The sequence below is a fragment of the Monodon monoceros genome, unplaced genomic scaffold (assembly GCF_005190385.1).
Source record: "Monodon monoceros isolate NGI ecotype Baffin Bay Population unplaced genomic scaffold, NGI_Narwhal_1 Super_Scaffold_3, whole genome shotgun sequence".
Lineage (NCBI taxonomy): Eukaryota > Metazoa > Chordata > Mammalia > Artiodactyla > Monodontidae > Monodon > Monodon monoceros.
Genome location: NW_021703780.1, coordinates 20,616,269 through 20,643,607, shown reverse-complemented (window position 1 = coordinate 20,643,607; position 27,339 = coordinate 20,616,269). Strand labels below are relative to the sequence as shown.

Here is a 27,339-nt window from a genome sequence, read left to right as displayed (position 1 = left end):
TGAGGCATTTTTATGCTAAGCTATGATTTTAAAATCGCTCTCCAAGATTTTAACAAATGGTTACTATTTTCCTTTGCTGTCCCTTGTAAGCTCATCTCTCTCCAACATTTGGATTTTCTTAGAAGCAAATCCACGATAAGAATTTGAGCACAAGGGCTTTATTTGCTAATCTTCATGTGGACATACGCTTTCATTTCTCTTAGGTAAATACCTAGAACGGCCGGATCATACAGAATGTGTATGTTTAACTTTTAAGAAATTACCGAACAGTTCGATAGCATCTGTGGCATTTAACATTGCCACCAGCACTACCGGAGAGTCCCAGTTGCTTCACGTCCTTAACACTCGGTATGGTCAAGTTTTGTTTTTCAAACTTCAGCCATTCTGATGGGCACATAACAGTATCTCACTGTAGGTTTAATTTGCACTTCCCTAAGGACTGTGTTGCCATCTTTTCACGTACTTATTTGCTATCTGTACATATGCTTTGCAAGTGTCCAAATACTTCCTCTATTTAAAAAATAAGGTTGTCTACTTAATGAGTAGTAAGTTCTTTATAGATAGAAATCCTTTGTTGGGTATATTTTGCAAGTATTTTCTCCCAGTCTGTGGCTTGTCTTTCCATTCTCTTAAAAGTCTTTCAAAAAGAAGTTTTTGATTTTTATTTATGCAGTCTGATTTATGGTATAATTCGTGATTTTTGTGTGCTTTTTGAGAAACCTTTACCAAATCCAAGGTCACTAAAGTTTTCTCCAATATTTTCTTCTAGAAGATTAATAATTTTGGCTCTGACATTAAATTTTAAAACCCTCTTCAATTCCTTCCTCTTTTGCTCCCTGCCACCAAATCCTGGCTATCCATTTTTGACATTTTCCAGAAATACTTTTTATTTGCCAAGTCATCCTATTCTACTTAGCTCTCCTCTTTCTTTGGGCTAATGGCCCAAATCTAAAACATAAACAGCTGTACTATTACAGTAACCACTGACCTCACATGGCTCTTTAAATATAAATTAAAATTTAAAGAATTAAAATGTTAGTTCCTCATTCATACTAGCCACATTTTGTGCTCAAAAGCCATACATGGATACCTGGTTATTATACTGGAGAATTCAGTTCCAGCATCCCAGAAAACTTTATTGGACAGCGTTGCTATAGATTAATAATATTTATTTAAGCATTTAGATCAGGCACTCTAGTAAAGATTTTAATTCTCACAAAAACAGAGGTGGACTTAATATCAGAGATAAGAAAATTAAAGTTCTATAAGAATAACTTGCCTAAAGTAATCCTTTAAAGCTTGACATTGCTCTTTATTGCCAATTTATACAAAGCTTCTTGTATGCTTTCCACAGATCTTAATCCCAATGCTGTATACTTTGCAAACAATTTCCCTTTATTTTGTCCTTTTCTTCCTTCAGAACAGTACATATGAGAAATCCTTAATTTCACCCTACCCTTACTTCATATTCCTTCAATATACATACTTTGTCTATACCAGTATGTGAAATGTGCAGATAGAAAGTTTCAGAACCCTTAGCTATTCATGCATCTCTTCACCTGCTCCCCACTTTGCTTCTCTAGAGGACTACCAACACCACCCCAACATTTTAAGCTTCCAAGAAGAGTATGATCATACCAGCCTTTACTTGGCTACTCAGATTCACTTGGGGAGCCTTTGACTCCAGATGCTCACACTCCTACTGGGTTAGATTACCTGGGCATGGGGTCTAGAAATCAACATTCCCTCCAGTGAGCTTGAGGTGCAACCAGGTTTACGAGGTAAAACCTCAGCTATCTCAGTATAAAAAGGGAGAATTCATTTTCCCCTTGTTTCCTCCAAGCTAGTTAGCAGATTAGAAAGGAAACAAAACAAAAGCACAGAAATAGACAAATTTTCTACCCAGACTCCTTATACTTCATTCTTCAAGATATACACAAAGCTCAACAGAATGAAGTTTATTTATCATATACACAAGTCATGTCTGACAACTGAGAAAATGCTATTTACACAAAACAACACCGTAGATTAAAAATACATAGTATTTGTATTTTAATACAATAATAGGGCCCCAGGATACAAACAAGGAAGTCTGAGTCCAAGTTTTCATTATAAAGTTATTTGCTCTGCTACAAAGAACTACAGTGGAGGTGAACGTTGGCAGTATATTTCTCATGAGTCACTATTACTGAATTTCACACACACGGTTTTGCATCTGTAGAGGAAGAGACAACTTCTTCAGCACATGTACCAATTTCTGAGTCTTCTACTTCAGAATCCTCACCAGTTTCCTCTTCAGAATCAAATTCCTGACTATCCGGTGATTCAAAGTTATCCAGAGGTTCTTGATTCAGTCTCTTGTAAAGAATAAACCAATAATTTATTGTAAAAACTTCACAATCCAAGCCCATTATCAGTATGCTGATATAACTGACCCTCAATGTTATAATGAGGGTTCATTTCATAATGTCTCTATATTAAATTCACTTACATGCAGTCAAGTGTTTGTTAGATCAAAGTGCTAACCGTATTAGATCATATTTCTGCAAAGTCACAGTGTTTAAAAATTTGCTTTTTTTTTTTTTTTTTTAAGTACTCACATGCTTTCAGAATACAATTTAAATCAGTACTTCTCCAACTATCTACAGTAAAGGACCAGGTTTCCTAATTTCCCACCTGCTTTGGACCAATACTTCCATGGCAGTTAAGAGAGCTACTACAGTACTTCCAAATGAAAACTTCAGACGTGAGTTCTGTCGTGGCACTAAAATGTACGGCAGAAATTCAGTACAAGAGAAGTTTTGATATGAAAAATGTCCTCCCCAACAGCAAGATAATTTTTTGCTGACATGAATAAGTTTAAGACCTATTTTTTAAGACTGGTAAAGTAACAGTCATCAGGCTAATTCTTATAAACACATTAGCTACTTCCAAATTTAAAAAAAAAAAGTCAGATAAGACGACCGAAGTTATTTGGTACACCAATTACCAGTTTTATAAATGACAGTAATATCTCACTGGCATTATAGTTAAATTAAAAACTGTCTGGAGATATATATATATCTGATTCACTTTGCTGTACACCTGAAACTAACGCAACGCTCTAAATCAACTATACTCCAATAAAAATTTTTTAAAAAAACAACCTGTCTGAAAATGACAACTGTGAAATATAATTTTCCATATGTTTTTCAGATGTAAGTATTCCTTTCTATATCGTTACAAGAAAATAGGTGTTCTTTTGCTTCATAATAATAGCATCTAACAATTATTGAGCTCTCACTATGTACAGGCAATTCTCTCAATTTTCTACCTATTCTCTACTTGTTATTCTCATAGCAAGCCTATAAAGGTAGGCACTATTACTCCCATTTTATAAATGAGGAAAATGGAGCCCTGACAGGATAAATAACCTGCTTGACTCAAACTTAATGGTGCTAGGTAGGGGGCTAGGACTCAAACCCGGGAAATCTCTTTCTAGAGCCCAAACACTTTCTGATCACACTACTGCCTCAACTTTATAGAAAAATAGATGCCTCTGAATCAGGTGAATGTTAAAATACCTACCTCTATTATCTCTGCCATATACTGTACATGTTCTGCTACTTCTGCCAATTCCTTATTCTCCTTCTTCAGGCGGGCAATTTCATTGTCCTTTTGTTCAATTTCTTTATGAAGCTATGTGACATAAATCAAAAAGTTCAGTTTTTCATAGATTTGCTACGCTGTAAACCAAATTATATGCCTCCAAGTATATAGCTGACACACATTTAGCACAAAGTTCCTACCAAAGGTGCTGTCTTTGGCTCTCAACACAATAGGCTTCTTTTTGTATAATAGTTCTGGTAACAGAGTTGCCTAATTAAATTTTTATTAAGACAACATTAAAGCTAGTTTATATTGCTCTAATAAAATATCCTGAGCAGCAGAAAGAAAATAATCCTGGAATGTTTAAAAATTCCACAAATTATATTCAGTACATACTTTCTCATTTTCCTTAAGTGCTTCATAGAGAGCCTTCCTCCGTTTTTCCGCCACTTCTTTCCAATATTGAGAGGATGGATTTTCTAAAATAAATTGTTTTACATGTAACTTTGAAAATCATTACTGCTGTATACTGCTGTAAAAGCCCAATAACTAAAAAAAAAAACCAATAACTTTTTTGTCTATTTTTTAAAAGTTTACAATATCATTCAGTACTTAGTAATACCCATTTTTTTAAAGATTAATGTTAGAAAGCCAAGTCAGTTTTTTTCTCTTATTTTTCCCAACATTTTGAAGATTTCAATCCCTTCAAAGGAATTGAAACACAAGTACAATACACATGTAACTTTAACCTAGATTGTTAAGGGTGTTTGCAACATTTGCTTTGTGTGTTCATATTTTTTAATTTAACATTCACATTTGTGAAAAGTCCAGATCAGTTATTTTTACACTGTCCTTAAATTTGGATTTGTCCATTTCCATGATTAAATTCAAGCTACACAAGTTGGCAGGAACACTGTGTAAGAATGTTGTATCCTTCTCAGTGTATCACCAAAGAAGCACATACTAATTGGTCACAATACTGGAGATGTTAAATTTGATCACTTGATTAAGATGATTTCTCCCTTGTAAAGATACTTTTTTCCTTTAGTAACAAATAAATGATCTATGGAGTAAAGTTTTTGAGTCTGTGGTATTAATATCCAGTTCCCTAACAACCTTTCACCCAATTTTCCTCCACTGATGTTTCTTGTTCCTTCTACATTTAGTAGTTGGCATTATTCTGTAAAAGAACTTTCCCTACCGCAATTCAAAAGAAAATTACCAGTATGGATTCATGTATTCTTTTTTAATTCAATGTATTATAATCCATTCTTGTCATTATTCATATTGATGCTCAAATTTTCCCAAATTTAGCCAGGGGGGAATCCCTTCAAGCAGACTCCTTGTCCTTATAACCGGCACCCATCAGGTTTTGAGTACTTCCGTATTTTCTAACACAAGAGATTCCAAGCTCACTCTGTAGTTTCCCTGCCCCAGTGCTGGAAGCAGCCATTTCTCCAGGGAGCTTTAGTGGAGAATAGTGTTTACAAACCAAGAACTCAATGTGATGGTGCTTCTTCTTATTCGGGTGTCATTTGTTTCTGGGCTCTTTCATTGGCAGTTAGGAAAGGTTCTTTTTAAAAAATCATCAGTTTATACCAACACTCCCAATTCCAGTTCCACAACAGAGTTCTTCCTTTCCTTCCCCTTTATATACTGTATCTCCCTTAACCATACCATGGACCCAACAATATCAACATATTACTCATTTGCTCAATCCTAAAATATACACAAATTTTTACCCAAACTGCTACTACACCAATACCACTGCCAACAAAAATTAAATTCAAGATTTCTTTATAGTTCTTTTAATCCTCACAGTATAGCCCTCTGAGGGTCTACAGTCAGAGTTCTGGGTTCAAGTTGCATGGATTAATGTTTTTCATCTATGTGGTATGTTAGCAATATAATGTATAGTTGAATTGTTTATTTCCATAATTAACTTTAGTGTTTTTTTCCCCACCAATCTTCATTAATTTTAGCCAAATCAGATATGAGTGTCACAAATCCTGTTGTTTATGCTACATTATTATTAGAGCTTCTTTATTTGTATGCAGTCAACCTTTCTATTGGGTTGACCAAAAAGTTCATTCGGGTTTTAACATCTTACAGAAAAACCTGAACGAACTTTTTGGCCAACCCAATAAATGAAATCCAATAAATGAAATCCCACTGTCTACTTATTTTTCCCCTCACTGTCCTCAGGGGACTCAAAATGAGCCCAAATGTCACTATAACCTTGAGTAAGACAATTGACTTCTCTAGGCTCAATCTTTTTCCTCAGTAATAATGACCCATGATTAGGACAGAAGTAATCACCTTCCATAATACTTATAAAACATCATTAACTTCCTCTTCTGATTTCCACTGCCATTAAAAACTAGTATTTATTAGAGCCACATGCTTCTCATTCATCTTCACTCCCCTTATTATTCCTATTGTTCCCTTATTTCATTCTCCTGGTATCTTTTCTTCAAATTCATTATCTCTATACATTTTTCTTCTGAAAAGACTATTTCCAAGTCTTATAAGTCCAATATCAGAGCCGCCATATTAATCACTTTCCTTTTCTTTAATATTTCATACATATATGGATTTACCAAACAGTAGGACCTGTCCAAATGTACACTGTTTTATATATTTACACGTTAAAAAATCTTAAATTATCAAAAACATAAAAGTAAAATATCTAATAAATTAAGAAGCTGTGGGAAGAGTTCATAACAGTACAACAAATAATATTTACCCTTATTATAATTAAAAAATTTAAGATAAAAGCCATATATATACACACACACACACACTTTTTTTTTTTTCCATACCTGTAATCATAAGATCAAATGCTTCTTGGGTGACGCCTCCAAGATTTTTATTTTCACTGTGTTCTGGGTCAGTAACAACTCCAGAGCTGGAAGTCTTAGATATTAACTGGTCGTTCCAATGTTTCCGTTTGGACAAGCTTTTAACCAACTATAATGAAAATATATACATCAGTCATTTTATTTAATGAACAAGAAAGCTAAGCAATTTAGTCTCTTATGAATTAAAACTAAAGCACTCAGATATGGGGATATATGTATAGCTGATTCACTTTGTTATAAAGCAGAAACTAACACACCATTGTAAAGCAATTATACTCCAATAAAGATTTTTAAAAAACCGAAAGCACTCGTATCTCTATCTTTCTGATATCTCTGGCCCTTTTAAGAAATTACACAATTCAAAACTCTACCAAAATGTATAGTTATATTTTAGGAATTTTATTTACATCAACTATTTTGAATTAGACTTGAGCCTAAGGCTTAGCTGAATTTATTTTTATTATTTAAATGATTCAGTACCATGGAAAGACACTATTTTCAAAAGTCTAGAAACCCTCATCCATGATTTCATCATTTACATACAGGGGTAAATGATTGAATCTAACATTTTATTCTTAAAAAAAAATCAAACATTATGCCTATAGGTTAACTCATAACTTATTACATTATCCCAGTTCTACTACAGGTATTCATACCACTTTTGAACTTCCTAAATTGAAAAATTAAAACAAAAACCACTTTTGTGGGGAATATACAATGTTATCCTTAAATTATTTCCAAATTTCAATGATTTAGGTATTTCTGACGAAGGAACTCTTTGAAATGTTTTTAATGTAAAGGTAGCATCATCTGTACCCCATTCTAGCTCAATAATACACACCTCATTTTCTCTTCCGACTAGAGATCCAGCCGTAGAAGGCTGAATCATCTTCAGAGTTCTTCTTGGAACAGGACTGCTCTGAAAGTCAAGATAATGAATTATCTGGTTACTAAGTTCCTATATGGAGTGTTAACATCTCAATGCTACCGTAATTTACAAAAGAAAAAAAAATGCTAAGGACACTAATGTTTGATCTGCTGTATACTTTTATAATGCTACATATGATTTGATCAACTAGCAAGCTTATTATTTCCCTAAAATTATAATAAAGTTTGAAGAAATTCTAAGAATAAATCACATTACCCAAATTTGACACAAACAAGTAGCTCTTCTTCCATTTCAACGGACATTCTTGCTATAGTCATGTTTGTTTAGTTAAAACAAAAATAAAACATTAAGTTCTAGTACTCCAAACCATGTATGATGAAATTCCAATAAAACAGGAACATTTGTATTCCCTCTTAAAAAGATCTTCTACACAGAAACTAGAAATTTACCAAACATCATAACATTTAATGCTACCCACAAAAGAGGTAAATTGGAGGAAAAGGTTAATTATTTACACTGCAAAGTACTTTCCCCTAATCAAAAGGATTCATCTCAGGCTTCCTTTAAATTGCAAATAGTCCCTAACACATTTATATGAATCCACCAAAAGAATATCACTTTAAAGAATATTACACATGTAAGAAGACCCGCTTCCCCCCTTCAACCTTTACCTGACTGCAGAAACAGTTTTGCTTCAAGCCCATTCATCAGCAGAGAAAATGTCAGTGCTTGAGGCATACAAACACTCTAAAATGCACAAGCTATTGTTTTTGGAAAAAAAAATGGTTTCCTTGTAATATGTAAATACCTTCCTGTATATTTCCTGATCTAAAAGGTCTCTCTATTTTTGCAAAAAATCATTAGTTATACTGCCACCACGGGATAGCAAACAATGGTGAACACTCAAACAAGGTCAGCAAGAACATGACACCGAAGCAGCGTGAGAAAGTTACTGATTCCACACTGTGCTTCACAGGACTAGAGTTCACCTTTCCCACGGTAAAGTTTCTACTGCTGATTATTATCTCACCATTTAACTGAAGAACAAATGCTGGCTACTGTGGGAACAAATATTACACCAACATTTCGGATATAATTTAGATTACAGATTAGTCAACATTGTCCAGACAAACAGAAGAAAATACAACTTTGGAACCTTAATAATAGGAGGTGTTAATTTATTTAAATGCTTGCTACTCATAAAGGCCAAAGAAGCCAGCTAAATGACCACTTCCAAGATTTTAACTTTCACAACTGTAAGCTTTATAGCATCCAGCCGTCCAAATGCAATATTGCTGTTATCGTTTTATTCATATGGATCATGCGTTAGAATAATAAGCTCTTTACAGCCAGAAAGGTTCTTATATATTGAGTCGTAATCTTTTTAGAAAACAATTTGAGATTCTATGAACCCCCTCAAAAAAAAACAAAAGAGCATACTCACACAGAATTTTGTGTATAATTGGCAAGGAATCCATGAACTCCTAAAATGTACTTTTACAGACCTAGTTTCAGTCCAACTCCCTCATTTTACAGATGAGTAAACTGAGGCTGAGATGCTAAATAACTCACCCAACATCACAGTTTTGGAGGCAGAACCAGAACCAAACAGAACCCAGATCCTTTTATATCCCAGATAGTTGTACTGTAGATAGTAAATATTAGACTCCTCTTTAACTGTTAGAATCTGCTGAAATTACATAAATTATTTGTCTGGGATTTGATTCAGTGGAGGAAAGAGGGAGTGAATGGAGATGGAGATGAAACAAGACTGGCCATATACTGATAATTGTTGAAAATGGGGGAAGTAAAATGAGATTATACTATTGACTCTATTTTTGAATATTTAAAAATTTTCATAATAAAAAGTTTAAAAACACACACACAAAGCACAGTGGGAAGATGCCATCACCCTTTATGAAAGCTGATGGAATAAAATTCACAAATTATCAATGCAAATTATTCACGAAAAATAATGTAAGGAAGATACTAAGGCAAGGTAAACAAAGCAACCTATCAAAAAGCACCTGCTATCACTTACAAAAAGGCTTTTATTTATACTATTGAATTTAAATCTGGAAACTGGTACACTTTCTTAACAATGTAGTCTCATTCCCAGGAATCCTGAGAATACATATAGTCTAAGTTGTGTGGCAGGACCCCCTAGCTAAGTTGAAAATTCATTTAGAACCTGAAGAGTGAAGCCAGTCAAAATTACAAACTCAAAATTAAGCTCTGTCTTTATTGTTATAAGAATAAACATTTGGAACATGATTTCCAGTGACAGTATAATACAGGGATTCAAAAAGTGTGGCAAAATGAGCAAGTTGGATGGTAATAAGCATATACCTTGGAAATATACGCAATATAATGCAAACTGTCTCTGTGGTCAAAGACACTAATCTGAAGATACACAAAAAGGATTTTAATAAAATCATTTCATGAAATGTAGTAAAAGTAGAAACAAAGCATTTCTTATATATAGAAAATCCTAAGGAATCTACTAAAAGCTATTAGAATAAACAAGTTTAGCAAGGTTGCAAGATACAAGATCAAGGTACAAAAATCAATAGTACTTCTATACCGTAGCACTGAGCACCCCAAAAATTTAATTAAGGAAATGATTCCAGCTACAATAGCATTAAAAAGAATAAAATACTTAGGAAAAAATTTAACAAAAAAGTGAAAAACTCAAAACTCAAAAAACTTTGTTGAAACTTTTTTCTTTCAACAAAACATTGTTGAAAGAATGTAAAGAAGACCTAAATAAATGGAAAGACATCCCATGTATGTGGATCAGAAAACTTAATATTCAACCATAATTAATTTTTAAACAGTTCTCTATTGTTACTTGCCCGCAGACTAAAAACTGATTAATTCAACGTTCATAGAAATTATATTCAGGTTAAATTTGACTAAATTATGTCAAAAAACATCTAACTACATGCCTTCTATAACAAATTAAAGTGACTGCATCACATACCTTTACATTCTCTTGGATTCCTTCTTGTTTCTGCTTCACACTGTGATTCATTGTACACCTGGTGAAGAACAGAAGACCAGTATTCAAAAACAGAATATGGTCTGCATCAGAAAGTGAAACCTAGTTTTTTGTTGGTGTTGAAAGTACAATCATAAAAATAAAAATTAAAAAATCATAGCAATAAAAAATGATGGAACTATCTTTTCTCACTGTACCCAAACTCAGCCCTGTCAATGACAAGTGACTAAAGCTAATGACACTTAATATCTCTATACACACACATACAATTAATTCTGGCTGGAAAAGTATTGTTACAAAAGGGAAAATTTGTATTCTAAACAAACTTACAAAACATGACAGTGTCCTGGATTAAATACAGGGCTGTCAAAGATCTGAAAAACGGACTTCCCTGGTAGCAGTGGTTAAGAATCCGCCTGCCAATGCAGGGGACACAAGTTTGAGCCCTGGTCTGGGAAGATCCCACATGCCACGGAGCAACTAAGCCCATGTGCCACAACTACTGGGCCTGCGCTCTACAGCCCGCGAGCCACAACTACTGAGCCCACGTGCCGTAACTACTGAAGCCCACACGCCTAGGGCCCATACTCCGCAACAAGAGAAGCTACTATAATGAGAAGCACACGCACCACAGTGAAGAGTAGCCTCCGCTCCCCTCAACGAGAAAGCCCCCCTGCACAGCAACGAAGACCCAACACAGCCAAAAATAAATAATTAAAAAAAAAAGATCTGAAAAACAGTCACCAGGAAAAGCAAAACACGGATACTTGGGTGTGCCCAAGTCAAGAGCAGCATCCTAACTCTACTGTTTCAAAGGCAGATTTAAGCTATAATAAACTTGGCTCTGGTAACCAGCAATAACTTAACAGTGATTTAATATCCAATCAAATAAGATTATGCATTTACATTTGTAGGGAATGTGTAACCACCATCATGAACTGAGACACTGGTGGAAGCAAAGAAAAGGGAGCAAGAGACAAAGGGCTATGTAACGCTGTTAACCACACCACTGGGCCGGACTCACTCCAAACCCAGCTTTGAACTCCCCAGCCATGTCTCTCCCTCAAACAGATCTCCCTGATTTCTGTGGCATGCCTTTCTTTACCCAGTGCAGTGGCTTTTAAACTTTGACTGTGACCCATCCCATGTGAATACACTTTACACTGTGCCCTAGCACACACAAACGCAAACGAAAATGTTTAGGAAAGAAAATCTAATTGTGTGACGCACCCTATTTTCTATTCTAGTTAATATTAAGCAAATGCTGGTCGAGCTGAGCCAAGGCAATGATTTTCAAACTGCGGGTTGCAGCCTGGGATTCCAAAATCACTCAGTGGTTGTTTAGAAAAATGTAACTAAACAGACGAGAAAACGTCAGAGTGCAGGGCATATGAGAAATAAATACTGCTTAGCGAAGGTTCTAATTTAGTTGGAGGGTTGCATCCTAAATTGCGATGTAAAAAATGTCCTTTAGTACATGTCCAGATTTAAAAAGTTGAAAGCCACGGATCAAGTCTAATCCTTCACTTGTTCATCACACTCCCGCCAGAAACCTCGCGTCCTTACTTTTTATTCTCTAGTTCTTTTAAACAACTAGATTGAAAACTCTGGCATAGGACTGGGTCCAAGGAAATCCTGATAAACTGGTGAAAACAAGTGTCACCAAGTTCAAAAAAATTTTTTTAAGGGGGACGCAGAATTCAGGGACCTTGTCCCATGAGCCCAGTTTGCAGACCCCCTTGGATCACCGCCAGTTAATTACTGGTCAAGAGGGTGGATGTTCCGCCTCATCCCGACAGCCAGGCACGCCCAGGCTGAGGCCCTCACACCAAGGAGCTGCACACAAACGGCCCCGCGACCCCGCCAGCTCGTCCTACGGACAGAGACCCAGAAACCAAAACCTGGGCAGAAGATCCGGTGCCGCACGCCAGGGCCCTCCAACCGCTGAGCGCGCCACAGGGACTGCGCCCGCCAGCCAATAGAGAGCGCGGACGGGACAGCGCGCCAAAACAGATCCAACCAATGGGGCAGCCCCGAGCCTCACCTCCCTCCCCGTCCCGGCTCCTGTGACCGTTCAACAGCCCCTTCACTTAGACCTCGGCAGCGGCCCGGCAGCTGTCACACGAGTACCCGACTTCCGGCCGGTGGGAGCCCAAAGCGGCTAGTCTAGCAGACCCGCGAACCCACTCCGGTCACCTCTCTCACACTTACTGGATGGAAGTGGTCAATCCTCGTAGCGAACTCACGTAGTTGTGGCTCCGGCGCCTCGCGTGAGGTCCACAGGAAATACGCGTTCGTCCCCGCAGCCGCAGGAATGCTAGCGCGCGCGACTGTAAGACTGGAACTCCGCCCTTCGGCCCTAGACGGCCACGTGATCGTCTGACACGAGACGGAGGGCGGGGCCATCCGAATCCGGCGAATCGCCTCTCGGCTCCGCCCGCTTCGGCTCGGCCCCTTCCTGCGCCTGCGTGGTGGGCGTAGCGTGTGTTTGGGCTGGAATATCCTGGGGCTTCTCCTACCTAATTCTTTAGTGTCCTCGGATCCTGCCCTTTGACCAGTGCTCGGAACTTCCCTTCAGAGTAGAATCCTCTTTTTTTTTTTTGACTTTTACAAGCGGGGAAAAGACCTGCGCCCACTAGTTGTAAACACTGGGAGAACAAAATATTGTAAAAGTAGTACAGCTTATTTTTCTGTAAAACCCTCGTTCCGCGGACTCCTAATTGTATTAAGACCTTTTATATTTTGGTTTTTTGTATTTTGACTACATTGTGGTGCGGTAGTAGTGCCGGAAGGCCTAATCCTGCAATGAATCCTGCTATTCACTGAGCACCTAGTACGTACTAAGTACTCTTCTGGGTGCCGGGAAAACAACTGCCATTGCAATCTGAAGGAGCAGGAAAGCCTTAATAATAATTACGTCTAGCTTTTTTTTTTTTCTTTAAGGCGTTTTACAAATTTCTCAACTTTCTTTGTGGGCGTAGTACATTTCGGTTTACTGGAGTCTTGTTAAATCTTCTGTTTACACCTACCATAGCTATTATAATACAAGTCTGTTTTCCCATTTCTTAACTTTTCTTAGGATTATCATTCTCAGAAGGGAGGAAATATTTATCTACTAACTACGCACAGCACCGCCTTTAGGAAATGCTTTCTCAGCTGTATACGCTGCAGACTCTGCGTGCCCACCTCCTGCCAGCCGCCCCACCCGTATTTCTTTTTGACGGAGCTCAAAATCTAGCTTTCTTTGGGGTGAAATGTAACATTTAATATAAATTCTAAATAAAGGAAACAACCCACTGATTTGAAAACTGTCAGTAAACGACCGAGTTTCTGAGTAAGAATTTTGATGACCTTGTAATTTGACTTTGAAACACCAGCCAGTCAAAATTAAATCTGACTTCTAATTTCTTCATTCAGCCACATGATAAAAAGGCATCACTGATGAAAAGAGCCCAAATAGTAAGTATATATTTTAAAATATATAAAAAGTTATATTCAGGCAGTCTGTACTAAGTATTGTATAAAGCAAAGTACCTAATGTTATTTCTTAACAGAACTAAGAAGCTGGGAAAGAAAAATGGCTTCTGTATGAAAATGGTAACCAAAACAGAGGGGTAGAATTTAGAGGTTATCATAGTTGAAAATCTAGAGGCAATAAAAGAATTGATTTTTTAAACGTCTTATGAAGCACACCTCCCCAGATGTTATCTGTAGTTGCTAATAGTATTGGTTACTTTTGGAATGGTGTGGAGAGACGTTAACTTTATACATTTTAGTGTTGTTTGACTTTTTTTAAGTTCAGCATACCAAAGGAGATGATGCCTCCCTTAGGAAAAATTGTGAAGCCCCCAGAGTCTGCAACAACCATGTCACCAGCTTAGGTAAGATCCCTTATGCTTTGCCTGCTAAATGATCAACTAGTTGATGTGACAAATTAATTCAGATATCTACCTATGCTATTCATTTGGGTGGATACCAGCCACATGATGGCTGTTGAGCACTTGAAATATGTCTAGTTTTCATTGAAATGTACTATAATGTACAATACACACCAAATTTCAAAGATTTAGTGTGAAAAGAAGGTAGAATGTAAAATGTTTCCATAATTTTTTGTATTGATTACATGTTGAAATAATACTTTGGATATATTGGGTTGAATACAAATATTGTTAAAATTAAGTTCACTTTTAATATTTTTAATATGGATACCAGAAAAAATTGTAATTACAGATGTGATTCACATTTGTGTCTCACATTTTATTTCCATGGCACCTGGCTGCTCTAAACTATCATAATGTACATTATCCCATTGAATCTTCTCAGTAACCATGTAGGGCAAATGTTTTCTACTCCCTTTTTTATAAGAATGAGAGGCTAAGTCACAAGTCCAAGATCTTACACAACTAGGCAGTGGTAGACTGAGACTTCAGATCTTCTGACTCAAAGTCCACATGTGGAAAGAGGGATGTTCTAAAAATATTCCTCTCTCAAGAGACAGAGTTTCCTCAAACCCTCGAAGTACTGGGGAATGTCTCCAAAACATATGCTTTTTGTTTGTTTGTTTTTTGGCTGTGTTGCTTGTGACTTGTGGGATCTTAGTTCCCCCACCAGGGATCTAATTCGAGTCCTGGGCAGTGAAAGTGCGGAGTCCTAATCACTGGACCTCCAGGGAATTCACCGTATCATTTCCTATTGCTTTTGAAGAACAATTTATAAGGAAACAATTTTGCAGGTATCTGGAAAAAAGTGATAAGTAGTTAATCATTTAATCAGTATTTTTCTCTAGGCATCCAAATATAGTGTCTTATCTTTAGTAAGAAACGATGGGTATTGATAGGGTTACGTTTATGCAGTGATATTAACTCATATATAATCCTTTAATTTATTGCAGTCTTCCACTGTACAAGTTTTGAAAAATTATGGGTATTTTTATGTAATCTTTCTATTAGCCACTTGTAGCTTAGCACAGACTCCGTTGCTGGGCATTGTAGGGCTGTGTCTTCTTATCTTGCCCAAGAGCATTTATCAGTTTGTGAAAGAGAAAGGAAGAAAGAAACACAATACTGTATGATAATAGAAAAATAAAGCTAAATCATTTAGCATGGTATAAAGAATAATGATAAAATGTTAATGAAAAGCAATAGAACCTTTTAAAATTTTGTTATTACTTATTAAGGCTAAACTAAATTCCCAGGGTTTTCAGCCAGAGTGCAGAAATTGCCTGACTTTTACATGATAATCTCTATCCTTCTGAAAACGGCCAAGGGGAACAAATAATAATTTGTTACATTCTGATTCAGAAAGCTCATGTAAGATCATTTGTAGAACATCCATTTTACCCAATTCCCCAGCTCTGAATTATATTCAAATAGTTTAACTTAGGTTTTAGGTTACCTGTGACATGTGCAAGGTTAAAAAAAAAGAGAGAGAGTAGGAAAAAATGTTAAAATTCAATGTATCAGAATTAAGGTTTTTATTGTTAAGACAACATTTTAATAATAGGTAATATGAGACACATAGTAATTTTAAAGATGACTAATCAGCTATAAAAGATAGTTAACAGGTGATTACAAAGCACCAAGGAAATGAAAAATAAAACACACAATGAGTGCAGTCCATGATGAACATAAACCTTTTACTTAAAGCCATTATAATTTCTCTTCTCGTTGTACATTTCATTCTCTCTTTAAAAGGGTGGTGTCAGAACAGTGAGTATTGATCCTGAGATGTCCATTATTTACAGAAGACATATTTCGGTCTACTAGTTGTCATTTGTATAAAGTAACTGCTGAATTTTTTTTTTGCGGTACGCGGGCCTCTCACTGTTGTGGCCTTTCCTGTTGCGGAGCACAGGCTCCGGACGCGCAGGCTCAGCGGCCATGGCTCACGGGCCCAGCCACACCGCGGCATGTGGGATCTTCCCGGACCGGGGCACGAACCCGTGTCCCCTGCATCGGCAGGCGGACTCTCAACCACTGCGCCACCAGGGAAGCCCCAACTGTTGAATTTTTATGATGGCCTGTCAGTGTTCTTTTTTTCAAAACAAGTGCATTCCAGGCAGAAATTTTCTTCTTAATCTCTCTTTCATTTCATGTTTATTTATATTTTATTCCTTAAACCCAGACCATTTCTGAAAGGATTTGAACATGGAGAAATATTTCACAAAATCCATAGCAGTAATTTTACAAAAGTTAGTTGGTAAATTTGTATGATGAAAATGAATTGTTGGCTACATAAGGAAGGATTCTCCAGAGAAACAGAACCAATAGGGTATATTTTATATATATATATAAATAAGGAATTGGCTCACATGATTATGGAAGCTGGCAAGTCTAAAATCTGCAGATCCAATGTCCATTTTGAGTCCAAAGACCTGTAGCTGCTGTAGAACCAGGGACCAGTTCAAAGGATCCCAGGCAGGAAAGTGTGCTCTTGAAGGGGGAAAGGGAGGTAGTGAGGTTTTCATTTGATTGAGTGAGGCCCACCCACATTATGGAGGCCAATCGGCTTTACTCAGTTTACTGATTTAAATGTTTATCTCATTCAAAAACACCCTCACAACTTATATATACTACCAAATGTAAAATAGGTAGCTAGTGGGAAGCAGCCACATAGCGCAGGGAGATCAGCTCAGTGCTTTGTGACCACCTAGAGGGGTGGGATAGGGAGGGTGGGAGGGAGACTCAAGAGGGAGGAGATATGGGGATATATGTATATGTATAGCTGATTCACTTTGCTATAAAGCAGAAACTAACACACCATTGTAAAGCAATTATACTCCAATAAAGATGTTAAAAAAAAAAAAACACTCTCACAGAAACACTCAGAATAATGCTTGTTCAAATATCTGGGTACCCTGTGGTGCAGTCAAGTTGACCCATAAAATTAGCCATCACAATGGGAAAGAAAGCCTTGCCTGGACCTTGACTGAGGATTTACTTGGATCCCCTTAGAATGGGAAGGCCTGGGAGTACACTACAGTCCATACTCGGCTGATGGGTTAATAGGAATGTCTTATATGAAGGAGAGAGCAAATTATGTCTTGTGTCTTATTAGTATAAAGGAACCAAAAATTGTTGAGCTTTATGTGTAGGTGAGTGAGTGCAGCTCTGTTTTCTAACAGCAGACCTTGGTTCCTTCTGAGAGCTATGAGGGAAGGATCTCTCTCCTTGGCTTATCGATGGCTATCTTCTCCCTGTGCCTTTTCCCATCCTCTTCCTGCTATATGTGTCTATATCCAAATCTCCCCTTTTTGTAAGGACATCAGTCATATTGGATTAGGGTTGGCTATAGACTGAATGTTTGTGCCCCTCCAAGATTCATATGTTGGAACCTAATTCCCAATGTGATAGTGTTTGGAGGTGGGGCCTTTGGACAGTAATTAGATCTTGAAGGTGGAGCCCTCATAAATGGGATTAGTGCCCTTATAAAAGAGACCCCAGAGAGCTCCCTCACCCCTTCTACCATATAAGGAAACAGTGAGAACATGGCCATTTATGAACTGAAAAATAGGTCCTCACCAGACGGAATCTCCTGGCACCTTGATCTTGGACTTCCCAGAACCAAGAGAAATAAATGTTTATTGTATAGGCCACGCAGTCTCTGGTAATTTTTTTTTGGCCACGCCGTGCGGCATGTGGGATCTTAGCTCCCCAGCCAGGGGTCGAACCCGTGCCACCTGCATTGGAAGCACGGAGTCCTAACCACTGGACCACCAGGGAAGTCCCTCTGGTATTTTTATTATACCAGCCCACACTGATTAAGATAGGATCATCCTGATTTTCTCATTTTAACTTGATTACCTTTGTAAAGACCTTGTCTCCAAATAAAGTCACATTGTGAGGTACGGGGCAGTAGGACCTAAGCATAGGAATTTGGGGGGGTACACAATTCAACCCATAACAGAAAGCTTTTCAGCTTTCCCACTCTACCTTTCTCAGCTGCTTGCTCCTCACTTCAGAGTGGGAGTAGCCAGCATATACTCTAGAACAAATGCAAAGCAACTACTTAAGCCATTCTGCAATTTGTGTAATTTTTCCTTTTTATGGTCATTTCATTTCAACTTTATTGTATTTGAAGCAATGCTAAGCAGCTCCTGCATTTTAAAAGGGCTCTCAAGAGGAGAAAACCCCTTTTCTTTGAAAAATCTCTTTATCTTGTTCTCAATGAAAAGAAGTATTTCTAAGTAAGTTTTGATATATGAAGCCCAAATTTAACTTTTGACATTATACATCACCAATCTCAGGAAGGTCTGTCCTGTTATATTATGTTTTTGAACATATAAAATGTGTTCCAGTAACACATTTGTCAGAAATAATACAGGAGACACAGAATTTTATTCACAGACATTAGGAAATATGAATGAAAATAATAGCATATATTTAAAAAAACAATAAAAATCTTGAGGTAGGGAAAAGGCTTAAGACTGGCTGAAAGAAAAGTGGTCAGACTTGTGTTCAGAAAGGGCAGGAGACCTTCTGGGTAGATGGATTCCCAGTACAGGAAGAAGCCTGGTCAAGTAAGCTACATTATACTTCCCTTCTCAGTAGCTCTTGGGACTAGGTTTCTGTCGGCCAGTAAGAGAACAATTGTTTTCTACTTTGAGGGGAAATTGTACCAGTTAGTAGAGGTTTCAGTTTAGTAAAATATCTCAGATTGCACACAACAGACATTAATTGGTTAACTTCAGGAAAGAAAGGGAAAGTTCATGGAATGGGAAGGGACGAAACCATGGGGACAACTCTGATCAACAGCAGGAGTGCTTAGATTGTGTCTCCAGGATCTTCCCATAGTGCAGTGCAGCTCCAATGACAGTCTGTGCCCCTATGGTCCACGCTTGAAATTCCTGGGAACGAGAATTTGACTGACTCTGCTTGGGTCAGGTGGTCCAATAAGCTCTGGCTTAGACATGTATATGGTGGGAGGTGGTGTGATGCATTGTCCCATAGACATGCCACTTCACCCCACTCCAGGTATAAGGGCTGTTCCTGGAAAACGGTGGATGGCTGCTACCCCAGGAGGCCTCCTTCAGGCATTAAAAAATATAACAAGATCATTAAAGATCACCACACTTTGAGGGTGGGGGTAAAATGACTAAGAAAAAGCGTATGATGGACACTTTGCATTTGAGCCAGGAAAAGACTCTTTAGTTATTGAACTCTAAACCTGTCGGTTACGTCTACTCTGCAAAATAGACAAAAACAGGGATGTTTCTCAGAAAAATGAAACGTGGTGACCCGCACAGAAAGTGAGTCTGAGTATTGAAAGTGGAAAATGCAAGGGTGTAGTTCAAGTGATCAAAAGTAGCTGAGGCCAAGGAGACTTTGAGGATCAAGGATATGCTCTATATCTTAGTGTGATGGTGGTTACAAGACTGTATATAGTTACCCAAACTCATTAAACTGTATACTTAACATAAGTGAATTTTATTGTGTGTAAATCATACAATAACGCTAGAAAATAAAACAGGCCAGTTCCTGAGAGAGGCTGCCTGGATGCTGAAGGAGAATATAGACAGAACCCCTCACCTGTAGGAGGCTAGAGCCAACTTATCTGCCACCAAGTGACTGTGCTTCAGCAGATAACAAAGCAGAAACAGAACTTGGGCTCAGGAAAAGCTTCAAGTGGCCTGAGAAAATTCAACAAAATTAGCATCGGAGAGCCTGAAACCAAGGACAGGCATCCTTACAGCCAAATAATTTTTAATCCTATCTTAACATTTGTATCTTTTACGAAGCATTTCACATGTGCCATTTCACTTTCATCAGCACAAAAACCTGCAAAGTTAACAAAATTATATTTTCTATATGCCACAGACAAACTGAACAGTAGGGCTGGTGTCAGAATGTGTGCCAAGTATCGATTTATTTCTTCTCGGCCCCAGATTCACTGTCAAGCTCCAGAGGGAAGATTTTCCCACAAGTTCCGCCAGCACAGCACCACAGCAACTTCTGCCACTGTCCTTTCCATCCTCTCCAATGAGGTCTGGATCTCAGAAAGGAGGAAATTCCTTAGATGCTCTATCTCAGCACCCAAGGAAGCAAAGAGATCTCTCAAGAGTGTAATATAAGGAGCAGCCACTGTTCCTGCATCTAAAACACAGCATCCAAGGCAGACCCCATGCCCCCAGCCGAGATCTAGACCTTGTTGGAGAGGGCATGCCAGTGGCAGGGAGGTCCCTGTGGTGCTGCTCCCAGGGAACTTGCTGGAAATCTTCCTTCTGGAACTTGCCTGAGATACACCCTCTAGGGTGCCAGAGGAAGCTATTCCCTGGGAGGTGTCTCCCCTGAGACCAGAGGGGTATTCTACTACAATATTGCCCAAGATATGGGGGCCGGTGGCACCTGGGAAGCTGCTGGCTGCTGGGTGCTGATGGCCTCTGCAGAATCCTGTCACACGCACTATTGGGTATTAACAGGAAACTTTGAAATGTAGCTTACCCAGCACAGTCTCCTTCTACACATGAATCTGCAGGACGGCAGTTGTTCTAACTGGCTGCCACTCCAGTGACTTTGGGATGTGTTGATCCCTGCACACCTGTACGCGCACATAGAAAGACCCTTAATCCCCTTTAGAACTTGCTTCTGACTAAATCCTTACTTCTGACAAGTAGGATGAACACCTTGTTTTAAATCAGATTGTCTTTTCTGTCTCCCTAGGGTAGCGTTTATTATTTTATCCCCAAGAGACTAGATACAGCTTGTTCAAGGCTGTCAGGAAATTTGAAGTCATTCTTCTTAATCTCAGGTCATCTCGTTTAGGCACTGGGCTGTAGGCAGGAAAATTACATGGGACTCTTGAGGCTTGGGTAAGTGCCTAGAAGGGCCATCATCCTAGGTGAAGCTGCCATCTGAGAAAACTGCTGAGAGTATGAGCTCTAAAGACTCTGCTCTTAAATCCTCTAATATGAGAATGTCAAGAGTTCAGAATTTATTTTCCAGATCAGCAAAGTTACATTTAGAAACAAAGATTCACTGGCTTTTTCCTGGAAATTTCTTTAAAGATAAATGCACCACCTATGAGGTATTCTTACCCCCAAATTGAATGTGAATTGGAAATCTACTGCCAGTTTAAGGAAATACTGGGGCCAGAAATGTGGTAAGCACCATGGGGATGCCATCAGCGAAATCCAAAGTATAGGAAATGCTACAGGACAAATAACCTGGTTTCTTAAACAACTAAATGGCAAGATGAGAAGGAGAAAAAAAAAAAAAGCAGAAGGAAGGATTTGTAGAATACAAAGAGACATAATAACAGGTGCAATATATGGATCTTGTGTGGAATAACCAAATGTAAAAAAAAATGAAATAATAAGGGAAATCTGAATGCTGACTGGATATTTTATGATGTTAAGATATTAGGTGTAATAATGGTATTATGGTTTTTACTGTTATGGCTTTATCTGTAAATAGTGTTTAGCTATTGGATATTTTCTTTGAAATAATCATTGTGGGAAGGAAGCGTAAAGGTATAAGTTAGGCTTTCTAACACGGGCACCATTGACACTTTGAGCCAGATAACTCTTTGTTGTAGAGGGCTGCTCTGTGCGTTGTATGCTGTTTAGCAGCATCCCTGGCCTCTACCCACTAGCTGCCGGGAGCACTGCCCAGTTGTGATGATCAAAAATGTCAACAGCCGTTGACAGATATCCCCTGTGGGGCAAAATCACCCCCAGTCGAGAGTCTTTGGTGTAAATAAGACAAGATTGGCCTAGTGTTGATAACTGTTGAAGTCAGTGTATATGAATACATGAGGATTCGTTATTCTGTTTCCTCTACTCATATATGTTTGAAACTTTCAATAATACATCTTTTAAAAATATTAACTTAAAACAGGTGAAGAGATAGAAATAGTGCAAAGTGTTTGACCATAAAAACCTGGGCAACCACAAATATTTGCACCAATTAATTTTTGGAGACAAATGACAAGCTGAGAGAAAATAGATGCAATGTATTTCACAGGTAAAGGGCTGATTTCTCTAATTTACAGAGTTCTAAAACGTTGAAAGAGAAAAAAGACAGCAACTCGATAGAAAAATGGGCAAAAGACAGGAACAGTCAATTCCCAGAAAAAGATATACAAATGGTCCTTGAATATATGAAACAATACTCAACTCTACTCATAAGAAGCTATATGCAAAGTAAAACACTGAGAAACCATTTCTCACCTATCAGGTTAGCAAATATTCGAAAACTTGACAACATCCTTGTGGTAGGCAGAATTCTAAAATGCCCCCCACCATGATGTTTGACCTCTGGAGTTATAACCTTGAATAGGTTATGTTATATAGCAAAGACAATTGAATTTTATGAATGTATTTAAGGTCCCAAATCAGTTGTTTTTAAATGAATCAAAAGGGGAATGATCCTGGAGCCCTGACTTAACCAGTAGGTTGCCCTTCAGCAGAAGGCTCAGACCTTTCTTGAAGGCGGAGACATTCTCCTACTGTCCTTTAAGAAGCAAACCACCATGAGTTTTATAGCCTCAAAGAAATGAATTCTACCAACAACCTGAATGAGCTTGGAGCCAGATTCTTCCCCAGTAGAGCCCTCAGATGAGAACACAGCCTGGCCAACACCTCCTTTAATGCTGTGTAAGACCCTGAGAACAGGGTCCAGTTAAGCTGTGCTCAGATTCTTGACACAAAATAAGATAGTAAATATGTTTTATTTTAAGCCACTAAGATTGTAGCCATTAAAAAAAAAAAGATTGTAGCTGTTTGCTACACAGCAGAAAACTGATAGAACATTCTGTAGGTGAGGCTTGGTGAAAACAAGTACTCTCATACGTGGCTAATGGGAGTGCAAAATGATAAAAGCCCTATGGAATTTGGTAATATGCAGCGATGCATTTCTACAGTGTCTATATATGCATTGACTTTATATATATATATAAATTTATTTATTTTATTTATTTATTTTTGGCTATGTTGGGTCTTTGTTGCTGCACACAGGCTTTCTCTAGTTGCGGTGAGCGGAGGCTACTCTTCGTTGCAGTGCCTGGGCTTCTCATTGCAGTGGCTTCTCTTGTTGCAGAGCACGGGCTCTAGGCACATGGGCTTCAGTAGTTGTGGCACGCGGGCTCAGTAGTTGTGGCTTGTGGGTTCTAGAGCAGAGGCTCAATAGTTGTGGCTCACAGGCTTAGTTGCTCTGCGGCATGTGGGATCTTCCCGGACCAGGGCTTGAACCCGTGTCCCCTGCATTGGCAGGAGGATTTTCAACCACTGCGCCTCCAAGGAAGCCCCGCCTTGACTTTTGACTTAGCAGTTGCACTTCTGGGAATTTACTCTGAAGATATACCGCTATACATTTATAACAACATGTGCTCAGGGCTTTTCACTATAGCATTATTTATTTATAATACCTAAGTGCTGGAAACAACCTAATTGCACACCCATGGGAAACAGGTTGAACAATTATTGTTTCTCTACATAGTGTAGTACTATGAAACCATAATAAAAGAATTAGGAATCTCTTTGAGATGGAGAATTCCTAGAATATATCATAAAATGGAAAGAGTAGAGTAAAAGAGTATATATAGCATTCTACCTTTAGTAAAGAAAGAAATAAGAATATAGGTGTGTGTGTATTTGCTTATTTATTAAAAAAGAAACACAGAAAAGCTAAATAATAAACTGATGAAAATAGAAAGTCATTACTTAGGAGAGGGGAACAGGGTGGGAGTGAGTCTTTTGAGTGTATATAAAATTTTTGAACTCTGTAAATGTTTTACAAATGCAAAAAAATTAAATCAAAAACTCTATTATTGATGTGTATGTGGCAGTATATAGTGGGAAATGTACCAGTATCTGCAATCTATTTTGAAATGTTTCAAAAATATAAGATACACGGATGGATACAGAGCTGTTTAGATGAATGTGATAAAGTAAATATACTAAAATTTTAATGGTAAATTTAGGCAGTGGGTATACAAGTGTTCACTTTAAATTTTTTTCTGCTGCTCTCTATGTTTGAAAATTTTATAGTAAAATGTTGGAAAAAATTAAATGAAAATGAACGCACAAAAGCAAACCCTAAACTAATTCTAATTGTGCATCAAATTGATAATGTAACCACATAGAGAAAAGAATTAATTCAAGTACGTTTTGAACATAGTACTCCCTACACTCTTAGTGGGATGTATTCAAAGGACAAGAAATGTCAAAGAAATCTTGAACTTTGCTTATTAGGAATCTATGTTGACTCCATGATAAGCAGTCAGTCAGATCTCCCAAGTTAAAGTAAATACCAGGACAACAGGATTCTTCCTGAAATAGCTTGCTTAGATTCAGTTTCAGAATGTTAATAACCTTATTCACAATAATTTACCAAACAGTATTCATGGCACATAGTTTCAGGAAGAATTTTTTTACTACCCACTAGGTGGCAGTGCTCTCTAATCTAATTAAAAGCAGAACTTGAATTGGAAAGACTCATTCATCTAACAATCTATATGCTACGTTGATTTTCTCACCTATCGAGCAAACTAGATTTTCATTAATAACTATGCAAAGTAACGTTCTTCAGAATTTTAAAAACAAAAAAAATAGATCCTATTTCCCCATACATGGGCTATATTAAATCAAATTCAGAATCACTGGATTGGTGGAGACTTCCAGAAGTCTGCTAGTCCCCTTACCTCCCTTCAAACAGAATAAAATAACCTTCTGACTCATTATCTTTTCTCTGCCTGGGAAATAGGACATTTCTCAAAGTTCTGTTCCAATATTTGGCATAAAGTCAAGTGGTTCATTTATTTCTTCATTCATTCTTCATAAGGCAAACAATTTCTGAGCAATTACCATACGCCAGGTAATTTGCTAGGTGTTGGGGATAGGATGGTGCCCGCAGACACGGTCTGTTGCCCTCAATGATATTACTATCAATTGCCCTGGCAGTTGGCCTTCCTGGAAAAGTGGAAAAGTTGGTGTGGCTCCTAGTAACATGGCTTACTCTGCTCTTTTCAGCTCAAGCAGGGGAAAGATCTTACAACCATAAGAAATGGAGGCCAGTGGGGAAGAACAGATTAGTAAATAATTACAAGGCAACACGAGAAATGCAAGGGAGTAAGTAGAGGGTGCTGTGAAGCCCACAGGAGGGGGAAAGAGCCCAGCCAGGCTTAGGAGTCGTCAGGAAAAGCTTCCCAGGTGAAGGGGCATCCTAAATTGACTTGTGAAGGATAAGTAGACACTAGATAGGGAGGGGGCAGATGGAATGGGAGAGGGGAAGGGCCATCCAGGTTGCAAAAGTTGGAGGGGGAGGAATAGCATCTTATTCGAATCTGTATCCCCAGTGCCCAACACAATGCCTAGCACACAGTAGACTTTTGTTAAACCTAACTGTCACTCTGATGCTGTCATACCGTGTGACTTTGGACAGATCTGCCACTTCTTCGAGCCCAGGTGTCCTCACTCTGAAGGTGAATAAGATCCCTTGAGGAGATTGTGGAGAGGGAGATAAGAGGGCTCAAGACCTAAGCCTGAGGACCTCAGATACTTAAGAGACAGGCGGAGAAAAAAGAGTTACCAAGGAAGGCTGGGAATCAGCAGCGTCAGAGGCGGGAGAAACCAGGCGAGCGTAGTATCTCGGAGGCGAGCATTTAAGAACTTAGCATTGATCAACTGTCAGAAGTCAAGTAACTTAAGAAATAGTCAAAAGTGACCATTAATTTATCGATAAGAAGTTGCCATTAGACTTGGCAAGAAAAGATTCAGTGGCCTGGTGGGTGCAGCGGCCACATTGCAGTGGGTTGAGTGAGGCTAGAGTAGCAGGTGAACCTGTGGAGCCAGCAAGTACAGAATACTCAAGAAATCTGGCAGTGAAGGGAAGATCCAGATAGGAAAATGACTGAACATTTAAACCATGTTTAAATGCTGCTGCAAAGGAGACAGGGAAAGGTCACAGGTAGTGGGGGAGAGGCAGATGAGGCTGTGGGGCAAGGGTGGCATCTGGGAAGGTGGGAGAGCACAGGAAGTAAAGCCTTGTGGACTGGAAGAGGGTCACCCAGAGGTGTACTGAGCTTATTAGACACCCAGAGTGGACCTTCTTTTTATTTTATGAGACTTTGCCTTTTTAGAGCAGTTTTAGATTCACAACAAAATTGAGCGGAAGGTACAGAGATTTCCCATATAATCCTCCCTGCCCCGGACACATGTATAGCCTCCCCCATGATCAACATCCCCACCAGAGTGGTACATTTGTTACAATTCATGCGCCTTTGCTGACACATCTTTATCAGCCAAAGTCCATAGTCCCTTAGGGTTCACTCTTGCTGGAGTACATTCTATGGGTTTGGACAAATGTACAATGACATGTAGACATCTTTATAATATCATACAGAGTATTTTCACTGCCCTAAAAGTCTTCTTTCCTCCACCTATTTATCCCTCTCTCCCCCACAATGCCTGGCAACCCCTGATCCTTTTACACTCTCCAGAGTTTTGCCTTTTTCAGATGTCATATAGTTGGAATCATATAATATGTAGCTGTTTCAGATTGGCTTCTTTCACTTAGTAATATGCCTTTAAGGCTCTTCCGTGTTTTCTCCTGGCTAGATAACTCATTTCTTTTCAGTGCTGAATAATATTCCTCTGTCTGGATGTACCACAGTTTATTTAGAGCGGATCATTTTTTTTTAATTGAAGTATAGTTTATTTACAATGTGTTAGTTTCAGGTGTACAGAAAAGTGATTCAGGTATCTTTTTCAAATCCTTTTCCATTAGAGTTTATTACAAGATATTGGATATGGTTCCCTGTGCTATACAGTAGATCCTTGTTATCTATTTTATATATAGTAGTGTATATCTGTTAATTCCAAACTAATTTATCCTTCCCTTGCCCCTTTCCCCTTTGGTAACCCTAAATTTGTTTTCTATATCTGTGAGCCTATTTCTGTTTTGTAAATAAGTTCATTTGTGTAATTTTTAAAAATCCTACATATGTGATATCATATGATATTTGTCTTCCTCTGTCTGACTTATTTCACTTAGTATGATAATCTC

The 27,339-nt window shown here is 38.2% G+C and overlaps 1 protein-coding gene across 1 annotated transcript; it reads right to left on the bottom strand.

Annotated features, from left to right (window-relative positions):
* Positions 1 to 1,943: 1,943 nt before the first annotated feature.
* GMNN (geminin DNA replication inhibitor) lies at positions 1,944 to 12,689 on the bottom strand. The gene is made up of 7 exons (XM_029243514.1): positions 12,551 to 12,689; positions 10,322 to 10,379; positions 7,291 to 7,368; positions 6,411 to 6,558; positions 3,985 to 4,067; positions 3,568 to 3,678; positions 1,944 to 2,357 (listed from the first exon to the last, which is right to left on the bottom strand). Exons 2-7 carry the CDS (start codon positions 10,370 to 10,372, stop codon positions 2,196 to 2,198), a joined length of 633 nt encoding a protein of 210 aa, XP_029099347.1. The 5' UTR covers positions 10,373 to 10,379; positions 12,551 to 12,689; the 3' UTR covers positions 1,944 to 2,195.
* Between the last annotated feature and the right edge of the window lie 14,650 nt (positions 12,690 to 27,339).

What these genes read in the sequence shown, in the direction of transcription:
- GMNN (XM_029243514.1), bottom strand. Translation starts at nt 10,372, where the DNA reads ATGAATCACAGTGTGAAGCAGAAACAAGAAGGAATCCAAGAGAATGTA. An exon ending in TAGTCGGAAGAGAAAATGAG is followed by an intron (nt 6,559 to 7,290) that starts GTGTGTATTATT and finishes TTTTCATTATAG; the next exon opens with TTGGTTAAAAGCTTGTCCAA. An exon ending in ATTTGATCTTATGATTACAG is followed by an intron (nt 4,068 to 6,410) that starts GTATGGAAAAAA and finishes AATTTATTTTAG; the next exon opens with AAAATCCATCCTCTCAATAT.